The sequence below is a fragment of the Archocentrus centrarchus genome, chromosome 1, assembly GCF_007364275.1.
Source record: "Archocentrus centrarchus isolate MPI-CPG fArcCen1 chromosome 1, fArcCen1, whole genome shotgun sequence".
NCBI classification, from domain to species: Eukaryota; Metazoa; Chordata; class Actinopteri; order Cichliformes; family Cichlidae; genus Archocentrus; species Archocentrus centrarchus.
In genome coordinates, this window is record NC_044346.1 from 4,251,559 (window position 1) to 4,262,307 (window position 10,749).

Sequence of the window (10,749 nt, forward strand, 5' to 3'; positions counted from 1 at the left end):
AACTGTCAGTGCAGCTAAATTGGATACAGTAAAAACCATACCAGCTCTGTGTTTGTCTTCTCTAATTAAAAGGTTTAATTTATTTATTAAATTTATTGTTTTACAAAACAGACATAGACAATACATTAAAAAAAAAATCTATCAGTGCTATTGCTGTTTTTCTGTAGCAACCAAACATTTTATGGCAATTATGGTTTTCTTATTATAAAGTGTCTCATTTAAATTAATTAAATTCATTCATCCAGAACACAATCAGGAACCTCGCAACTTTGTAGAGATGTAATTATGCCCGAATCAGTCGTGTATTCACTTAGATATTAAGTTGGAATTTCCTTAATACATTCTGTAAATGATTATTCTGCAGAGATGCTCAGCAGATCTTTGTGTCTTCTCCCCTCAGGTATCTGGATGGGAACCAGTTCACCAGCGTTCCTAAAGAGTTAGCCACATTTAAATACCTGCAGCTTGTGTAAGAAACACTTGACTGAATTCTTCATTTACAACCACTCAGTTTACCTACAGCTACATCTGCTGTGACTCTGCTCACAGCCGCTGGTACTGGTGCTGAATGCACTTTTCTACTCTTCCACCAATAAAAACATCTACTTTAGTAAAGAGATTGATACAGTAATATGCAGTGCAGTCATGCTGACGCATCTTGACAGTCGCATGACTGTCACTTCAGCTGATTGCATGTTTAATGCAAGAGGTGAGGTTGAAATCAAAAGCCAACAAAGGAAGAGAAGCAGCACTGGCTGCAGACCAGGCCAGGCGAGACTTTAATCAATACCAAACATGAATTAAAATGACTTTAATTAATATTTTTAATATTTGTCTTTTTTTTCCCCTACAAGTCTTGTAAGGAACACACAATGTGAATATCAACACCCTCAAATTAAATTTGAGAATAAGGTTGCAGCTCTCACATGTTTGAAGTCAAATGTATTTATATACTCATCCAGCAGGGGGAGCTGTTGACTGTGTAGTGAATTCAGGCTCATTCCATAAACCCCGTGTATTTATAATGTATGACATAAAGTGTGTAATTGTGATCCATTCAATTCAATGATTAGCAGCATTTTAAGTTTCTGGGGATGTGTGTTGGGACATTACAGCACGTGTGTCAGTATGTGTTTATGTCTGTACGTGTTGTGCAGTGCAGTGTGTGTGTGTGTGTGTGTGTGTGTGTGTGTGTGTACTGATTGAGACTGACCTTTGCCTCTGCAGAGATCTGAGCAACAATAAAATCAGCTCCCTGTCCGATGATTCCTTCTCCAACATGAGCCAGCTCACCACACTGTGAGTTCACACACACGCGCACACACACACACACACACACACACACACACACACACACACACACACACACACACACACACACACACACACACACACACACACACACACACACCTGTCCTTGGTCAGGTGTTACAGAGGAAATCAACACATAAATACTGGGTGTCAGAAAGATGTCAGTTCACTAAATCACTGGTGTTTAACTACTGCTACATTTAAACAAATACTTTTTTCTACAAATCCAGTTCCAAAAAAAGTGTAAAATATAACAGGATGCAATGATTCACAATAGAACACAGAAAACATATTAAATGTTCAAATTGAAAAAAAAAAGTACCACTTTAACAAAAATATTAGCACATTTTGAATTTAATGGCATCAACAAATCTCAAAAAAGTTGGAACAGGACCGTGCTACTGCTGTGTGGCATCCCCTCCTCTTTTAACAGCCTGTCAACATCTGGGAGCTGAGGAGAGCAGCTGCTGAGGTTCCATTCTTAACCCTGATAGCGGATTCTAGTTGCTCAACAGTCCTGGGTCTGCTTTTTCATATCATTTGTTTCAGTCGATGAGAGGTCTGGACTGCAGGCGGGTCAGTTCAGCTCCCTGACCCTTCTACCGTGAAGCCATGCTGTTGGAATAGATGCAGTGTTCAGTGTAGCATTGTCTTATTGAAATATGCAAGGTCTTCCCTGAAAAAGTTGTCATCTGGATGGGAGCATATGGTCCTCTACAGAGGTGGGAAGTAACGAAGTACAAATACTTCGTTACTGTACTTAAGTAGATTTTTAAGGTATCTGTACTTTACTTGAGTATTTATTTTTCTGAGTACTTTTTACTTTTACTCCCTACATTTTTACGCAAGTATCTGTACTTTCTACTTCTTACATTTTCAAACAGACTCGTTACTTTTTAACACGTCAGAGAGAAGTTTGCGTTTCCGGTCAGTGCGCCGTCAGTCATCAAGCGATCTGAGCCTAAACGGAGGAATATTAACATATAAAAGACAATCGTACTGGCATATCCTCCATCACCGGCTTATCGGGTACAAAGGGATTAAATACACAAACCCATATAATTAATGTATCATTTATAGCGCTATAATCAGGGGTCACAGCGGGCCGGACCGAATCCGTAAGTTATGCTCGCGGGACATAAACAGCTTAGCTAGTGGTACTGAAGAGGAGTGAGCATGAAGGGAGTAACGTGTGGCAGGTAAATGCAACGTTTTTAAATGCTCAACAAATATCAGCAAACACACAAAGTGTGTGCAGTTTGTCACACAGTGTGTCTGCTAGCTAAAAGAAGAGCTGCTGCATTTCAGGGAGAGCAAAGAGAGAGGTTCACTCAGAGATGGAGAAAGAGGACAGGAGAGGAAGAAGAGAGGCTAGAATTAAAGGTAAGGACTGGAAAATAAACTGAAGTATGCTGACTTTGTGTAATTCAAAGATTGTATGAAAATACTGCAGTTTAGTGTTTAATAAATAGGTTAGTTTGTTGTACTGTATTTACAGTAAAGCTCTGTGTTGGACTGGAGCACAGTGTTTGTGTTCATGGTCAGAGTTACAGGTTACATCAGTGCAGCAGAGATGAGTTTGAATCAAAGCTGCTGATGCTGAGATTCATTCACTGAATCCAACATTTCTACAGCCTGTATGCTGTCAGTGTAGGGGATGGAGATCAGCTCAGAGAGCTGTGAAATACTGGGTTACATCTTTGTGAGTTCACTTCATCCACACAGAGCAGTAAACCTCAGAGCAGCAGCAGCAGGTCAGCTGATCACAGCCTGCACACCAACATCATTTACTGCAGCTCACAACAGAAAGTTGTGATTCTTCTCCCCATGCAGAGCCACTGCAGCTGATCTTAGGGTTCCTCCACCTTCTGAATCGCACTGTAACCCCTGAGTATCCTCATGTTGGTGTTTAGGTGGAGGCACAGTCACCCTCTACTATGGAGGACACAGAGAACAGAGCTGTGTTTAAATTCCCTTTCACAGTTTGTGATTCAAGCTGAGTACATTCATTAGAATTAAAATTTAGATTGGAATAACATTTGTGTTCTCATGTATTATTTTATATTATTACAATAATATATAATAAGGTTCAGTTAGCTTCACACAAAAATAGCAGGTAGAAACATCCTCCAAAGAGCTACTTTTACTTTCTTACTTTGAGTACATTTCAGAGCCTGTACTTTTTTACTTTTACTTAAGTAAAGAAGTTGAACCAGTACTTCGACTTTTACCAAAGTATTTTTTAACACAAGTACTTGTACTTCTACTTAAGTACAGAATGTCAGTACTTTTGCCACCTCTGGTCCTCTATCACCTGTGTTTACCTTTCAGCATTGATGGTCCCTTTCCAGATGTGCAAGCTGCCAATTCCATAGGCACTAACGCACCTCCGTACCATCAGAGATTTTTGAACTGAGAGCTGATAACGAGCCGGATGGTCCCTCTCCTCGTTAAGTCTGGAGGACACAGCATCCATGCTTTTTAAGAAAAAAAAATTCAAATTTCAATTTATCTGCCCACAGAACAGTTTTCCACTTTGCTTCGGTCCATTTTAAATGAGCTTGGGTCCAGACAGCATCAAATTCACAGTGTGCTAATGCTTTTCTTAAAATGGTGTGTTTTCTCAGTTTAAATATTTGATGTGTTTTCTATGTTCAACTGTGAATAAAATATGGGTTAATGAGATTTAGCAAATCATTTTTCTTTGAAGAGCCGAGGTAGCGGTGGTACTCATCCTGTTACTCTGTAGAAAGCCTCCGACTGCCACAACACTGGAGCCTTCGCTTCATATACAGCAACACACGAGGAATATTTTAAACTAAACAAACAAAAGCACTCCTCTGGTTTCTGTTTGAAATGGTAGATTTTAGCCTTCCAGCTCAATTCAAGACAACCCTCATTTTAGTGTTGCTTCCTCGCCTCTCGTGCCACAAAAGACATTTAATGATATTGTTCATAGCGCTCCTCATGGCAATTAAAATGCTCTTTAAGTGTCCAAATGATGGGGTTTGTTTTTAAATGTCCATTTATTTCCCCACATCTTGAACAAAGCCCATGAAGTACTGGGTCTAGAAAAAAAAAAATCATTTCACCCCTGAGGAAAGGTCATTAGGTTGTTAAAACCAGAGGGGAAGCATGCGGGTTGTCAGCGTATTTTTACTCTGCTTGTGTACAAAGTGGAAATCTTAGCCTGAGAGAAAATTGTGGCCGGAGAAAAAGTCCAGGAGGTCATCAAAAAGATTCACAGTTACAGAGTTTCCACTCCACGTTTGAAGGATGTGGCCGGTAGTTCACGTAGATGTTAGTTTTTTTAGACATCAAAGATGTTTACAGGTCTGAGGGAGAATGAATGCATATGGGGAAAATGCAGAATATCTTTGGTGTCTCGTGGTGGAGGTGGGTGACATCTGATAAAGTGCCTCAAGTGGAGTCACACAAGTCAACACTGTGTGTGTGTGTGTGTGTGTGTGTGTGTGCAGACTTGAAGGTTGAAAAGTTAAAGAGTTCAAAACAAGCGATCTTACCAGACCTCTGTTTTCCAACTCTTCATCTCTGGTTGAGGTTTGAGGGTTAAGACTCCAAATCTCCATCCAAACTGTCGCTGTCCATCCGTTCATCATCCATTTTCTGATGCTTATCTGGGTCACAGAGCAGCAGTCTGAGCAGAGATGCCCGGACCCCTCTCTCTCTCTCTCTCTCTCTCTCTCTCTCTCTCTCTCTCTCTCTCCTCTCTCTCTCTCTCTCTCTCTCTCTCTCTCTCCAGCACTTCCAGAGTGAAGCCAGTTCATTCCCAAACTAGCAGAGATATAATCTCTTCCTCGTGTCCTTGGCCTGCCTAGAGAACACGGGGTCTTACCTAGAAGGTGTTGAGGAGGCGTCCTAGCCAGACGCCAGAACAACCTAAACTAGCGTCTTTGGATGTGGAGAAGCAGTGACTTTAGACGCCCTTTGCTGGAAGCTCATTTCTGCTGCTTGTGTCTGTAATTTTATTCTTTTGGCCACTACGCACTGATTCTGGCCATAGGTGACCGTAAATCCATTAAATCAACTGCTTCACCTTCAGGCTCACCTCTCTTCAGCCAGTCTGTCTGTGAATCTTCAACTCTGCTCTGTTCCAACTTCCAAGACTGCAACAATATCCATCCATCCATCCATCCATCCATCCATCCATGTAATTTCTTAATTGCTTATCCAGGTCACTGAGGGCAGAACTAACATAGGGCAAGTAAAGTGTGACCACTGCAAGAACAGTCACACTTTACCACCTGGCACTGTGTAGGATGCACTTTGAAACAGAAAACAGAAAATCTTTGATTGTGCATTTAATTTAATCTTTTCTTCTTTTCCAGGATCCTCAGTTACAACTCACTACGTTGTATCCCTCCTCTGGCACTGGGTGGCTTGCACTCTCTTAGACTGCTGTAAGTGTGCGCGCGCACACACACACACACACACACACACACACACACACACACACATACATTATCAGACTTGTCACTTGCCAAACCACATCACTGTCACCCCTTTGCTTTATTAAAAGTCATCATCTGTTTTAGGACTTTAAATGTTCCTCTGTTGCTGAGGTGAATGAGAGTTGCTGTCAGAGTCATTGAGTCAATGAATTTTCAGCTTAACTATTTATAACCTTTCCTGACCCATAACTGTATCTGTCTTCCAGCTCTCTCCATGGCAACGACATCTCAGAGCTGCAGCAGGGTATCTTCAGTGATGTGGTCTCCCTGTCTCACCTGTAAGCCTTTAAATGTAGATGTAGTACACACGCTTACAGTTCATGCATAATGACAGCACCAGCTGGGTGTAATAGCGGGATAGCAGGGTCTGTCCTCACTGACAGAATGAGGTCTGTGTGTGTGTGTGTGTGTGTGTGTGTGCGTGTGCGTGTTCATTTCCCTGCTTTTATGGCTCCACTCAGATAAAGTCCAGTTCCCAGAGAATGAGTGGTTTCAAGTGAAGTGGTTTGCTGCTGGATTTAATTAGCTGGAGAGATCTATTGCTTCCCATAGCTCTATTGATCTGAGGCGTGCGTGCGTGTGTGTGTGTGTGTGTGTGTGTGTGCGTACGTGCGTGCGTGCGTGCATGTGTGTGTGTGTGTGTGTGAGAGAGAGACTGCATATACAGTATAATCATCTTCATTGAAGTATGACACGCGGGTCCATCTGATCTGCAGAAATTGTGGAAGAGGCAACATGGAGATGGCTGGAGAAAGGGAAGAAAAAGAGGAAGAAGGAAGGGAGGAGAGAGAAAAGATGATTGACTGTGAGCAGAAAGGGTGTAAAATGAGGTGGGGGGGGGGGTGTTTTTATTTTTGACTTCTGAAGCATGACATCACCTCAGAATAGGAGCCCGCTGCCTCTTAAAAGAAAACAAATCGGGCTGCAAAGTGAGCTCATGTCACTTCTTCCACTGCATAAATTGACTTTAGCTTTTCTTTTGTGGTTCCTCTGGGGTGATTTCTTAATTTGCTGGGGGTTGAGTCTGCTTTTCAAGGCTTTGTGTGTTTGCAGTAGAGCACAGCCTAATGGCTAACCTTCTGTGTTAAAGAACCCCGGGTAAGACCTACAAACAATTTTAAAGTGGACCTGTTCAGATTGTCTCACTTCCTGTCGTGTATAGAATGATGTTAGAAGGGTGGAAACTCAAAAGTTTCAGGTAATGAGGTGAAAGTTCTTCAGCCTGATCTAAACACTTGTTTTTTTCTCTACTCTTGGCTCTCTAAGGTGTCACTGAGAGCAGATATATCATCTCTGGCTGAGCAGAGGTCCCACTCACCTGCTGTTCAAATCATTTGTTTGTGAGTCACAGCCAATCAGAAGAAAATAGCTGCAAAGGGAGGGGGGGGGGGCGGGGGTTAACAGCTAGTTTCCAACAAACGAAGAACTGAGGGTCTGCACCAAGGCCCTGAAAAAGAGAAATAAGAATCACTTTGAAGTGTGAGTCATGCGCACTGCAGCCCATCCAAGAATAAAAATAGTTTAAAACCATTTTTTGACACACGGTTTTAGTTTTCAGTTTAGTTTTATTGAGCTGTAACTATAATTTGTCCTTCAGGAGCTCTTCTCTCCTCTATCAGTGTCAGTACTTGCTTGATTTACTACTGGAACAGTGCAGTCTAAACAAACACGATGGAGAACCCTTTTCACCCTGAAGATTCCTGTAATGGGGCCGAGCTTTATCTCTTATTAAAGCACAAGTCACGAGCTGCTGAGTGTCACATTCTTAGTGAAGAGGCTTCCTGTTAATAGAACGGTATTGTGCTTCGTTTCCCTTTCATTGAAGTTGGTAGAATTGCAGATTTGCAATATCGTCAGTGCCACCAGTTCACTGCTGTGAGGATGTTTAAATCTCACTCTCGGCTGCTGCTGCAAACAAAGAGACTTTATTGTTTTTCTAGTGTTTTTGAGCCATGGAGCTCGACGGTGTTCAGTCTCATGGTGGTGTCACAGTTCGAATGTGGAATTTAAAATAAATAGATAGAGAAATAAATAATTAGATAGCCTGGAGCTTAATTGGTTAATCAACTGACAAGAATTGACTGTTCTGTCACGTGGCTTGAGATGCGTTGACCTTATTCAGTGTCAGTGTGTGTGTGTGTGTGTGTGTGTGTGTGTGTGTGTGGGGGGGGGGGGGGGGGGGGGGGGGCATCCACACGCTGAGGAGTATTTGACCCCACATTTGTCTCTGATTATTTTATCAAGTCTGGTCATTCTGGTCTGAATGAATTTTTAGAATTTTATGAGCCTGTCGGTATGTGTGACAGTCTGCGTGTGAGCACTGAGGTCTGAGAGCGCCACCCTGTGGGTTTGAAAAATATTGCAGCGCATTTTACTAAAGGTAAATTAAGCCTCCGTCCCATCTTTGTCTTCCTCGTTTATATCAGCTCATTCATCCCTATTTTTCCTCAATTTTTATTCCTCTGCTTTCTCCTTTTTTACAGTCACTGTTTTCCTTTCTTCACACAATCAAGAGACAAACACACAGGTTTCAAACTTCTATCCCAAGGCTGCCAATGTTCAGTCACAGCAGGAAAAACATACAAGCAGAAGAAAAAATCTAAAATTGCATTACGGCGTCAAGCCAGCTTCATTTTCTTTCTGAGAGGACGCCAGCTCTTCCTCTGAGCCTGTCAGGAGAGTGCTGCAGCCTCATTTCTGTAAATGTCTGGAGACTCTCTTCAAATTAAAGCAGATTTCCAAGGTTTTAATATCAAATAAATCCCATAATTGATTTAAATAGTTCAAACACATCGCATTAATTGTTGAAACCTTTAAAGGTTTGTTGTTAGTGATTATTATTAATAAAAGCAGCAGAAGAAAAAAAACACCCACACAGCTGGTTAGTAACAGATCAGTGAGAAGCTGGAGGACAAGAGCATCCCTGAGAGGAAACATCAAATTTGGTGAAAGTGTTCACCACTGAAGACGGCCCTGGTCAAAAGTTCAGCCGTGATTCTCTTTATAAAATTGCAAAGAATTAGGATTTCATTCCCTACAGATCATAATATCATTAAAAGATTCAGAAAATCCAGAGAAATCCGCATACACAAGGGACAAAGTGGAAACCAATTTTGAATGGTCGTGCGTGCCCCTGGGTGGCACTACATTATAAACAGACACAAGTCTGCAGACTCTGGATCAGTTATATTATTAGTTTACACACACGGCCAAACAAACAGAGGCTGTAAAAACTGTGAGCTCAGATGCATAAATATAAATATGAGCAGAAACAACTGTGAAAACACTGTCAAATACACGAAAATACATCGAAGTGTTTTAGCCGTAAAAGAGAAACCGTGGAGTAAAAGTTCACAGTATTAAGAATATATGCTCTGTGTGTGTAGGGAGAATAATGTTAATGTACTACACCCATGGGTTGGCCACAAATTCTTCTGAATGCTTCGGGGTCCGGGAGGTGTGCAGGTCCCGGAGAAATGGCAGATTGCAGTCTGCCTTTGTCCTTGGCAGTGGCAGCAGAGTACCAGATGGTGATGGAGGAGGTGAGGATGGAGGTGCAGAAGTGGAACATCAGTGTCTTTGGCAGGCTGAACTTTGTCAGCTGCCACAGGAAGTATGTCCTCTTTTGTGTTTTTGATGCCCATTACGAAGACCTTTGGAGCGTTATGAACAAAAGCCCTGAACTGTGGCGCAGCAGAAATCTTGTATCAAACAAGAATCCAGAAACTGGACTTCCCAAACCCTTAAAAAGGGTCATTAAAAGAAAAAGTGATGCAACATGATGGTAAACATGTTGCTATTAAATCCAGAGCTGATGTAACACTCACCGTCTTTGTATAATATTCACTAAAATTATGGATTTTAAATGATTTGTAGATAAATTGTGATTTTTTTTTTGCTTGCTTTGTGTGTTTTTACACACCATTCCAGCCTTTTAGAAATAGCGTGCACCTCTAAAGACCTAAAACCTTATCATCCTCAAAGTCAGTCTCCTTCTCTCTCGTCACTCCTCACCTCTCCATCCCACTTTTGTAGATTTCCCCATTTCTTTCTCGCCACATTTTCTCTTTTCTTCCGTTCAGGTTACTCACTTCTATTCTCTCACCCTTCCAAAACTTCCTGTTTTCTGTCTCACTTTCCTTAAACGAATAATCCTCTCTCTCCACCAGTGAGCTGACTCTTCATCTGTTTATTTCTTCAGAGCAATTGGAGCCAACCCGCTATACTGTGACTGCCGTCTGCTGTGGCTGTCAGAGTGGGTGAAGAGTGGCTATAAGGAGCCTGGTATCGCCCGCTGTGCCGGCCCCCGCGGCATGGAGGGCAAGCTGCTGCTCACCACGCCTGCCGACAAATTCCAGTGTCTGGGTGAGCTGGCAGCGACACACACACACACACACACACACACAAACTGTACACGACAAGCAGCTTCGGTTTCATGTCTTCATCTTCTCTTGTCTATATCTGTGCATTTTGGAGCTGAATATAAATATTTGAGTTTTTAATCACAGTGACCCAACATTCAATCTAAACGAGACACTAATATAATTTGTTGTCTATAAGGTGAATTGTAAGGAATACAGAGTTAATTGGCTATTTCCGTCATATATGATTTTGCCATTGAATTTGTATAATGATCTAACGCCCACATACTGTTGCTTGCTAATAGATGATATGTAATGAAAGGTTTTCTTCTCAGTTTGACCTTCAGCCGGTGTTGACTGCTGTTACTCCCACACACTAACAGCTAAAGACACTACAGTGCATCGTGTCTTTAACCGTGAAGTTAAAATATAGAGAATTACTTTAATAAATGGGCTAAATTTTGCTGGAGAGAGAAATCTTCAGGGGACATTCTAGCTGTTTGACTTGTTTTAGTCACACAGCGCAATTATAAAGGCCACATATTCCACACTGAGCTTCAGACGTGTCTAAGTTAAAAACATGTCCTAAACTAATTATTAACTTA

The 10,749-nt window shown here is 41.7% G+C and overlaps 1 protein-coding gene across 3 annotated transcripts in view; it reads left to right on the forward strand.

The window, feature by feature from the left end:
• The window catches only part of slit1b (slit homolog 1b (Drosophila)), an 84,658-nt gene that overhangs the window by 60,014 nt on the left and 13,895 nt on the right, over positions 1-10,749 (forward strand). For all 3 annotated transcript variants that reach the window (XM_030729817.1, XM_030729832.1, XM_030729823.1), the window contains 5 exons: positions 401-469; positions 1,228-1,299; positions 5,661-5,732; positions 5,990-6,061; positions 9,985-10,148. In XM_030729817.1, the coding sequence (XP_030585677.1) occupies positions 401-469; positions 1,228-1,299; positions 5,661-5,732; positions 5,990-6,061; positions 9,985-10,148 (449 nt within the window). The remainder of the gene's footprint in view (positions 1-400; positions 470-1,227; positions 1,300-5,660; positions 5,733-5,989; positions 6,062-9,984; positions 10,149-10,749) is intronic.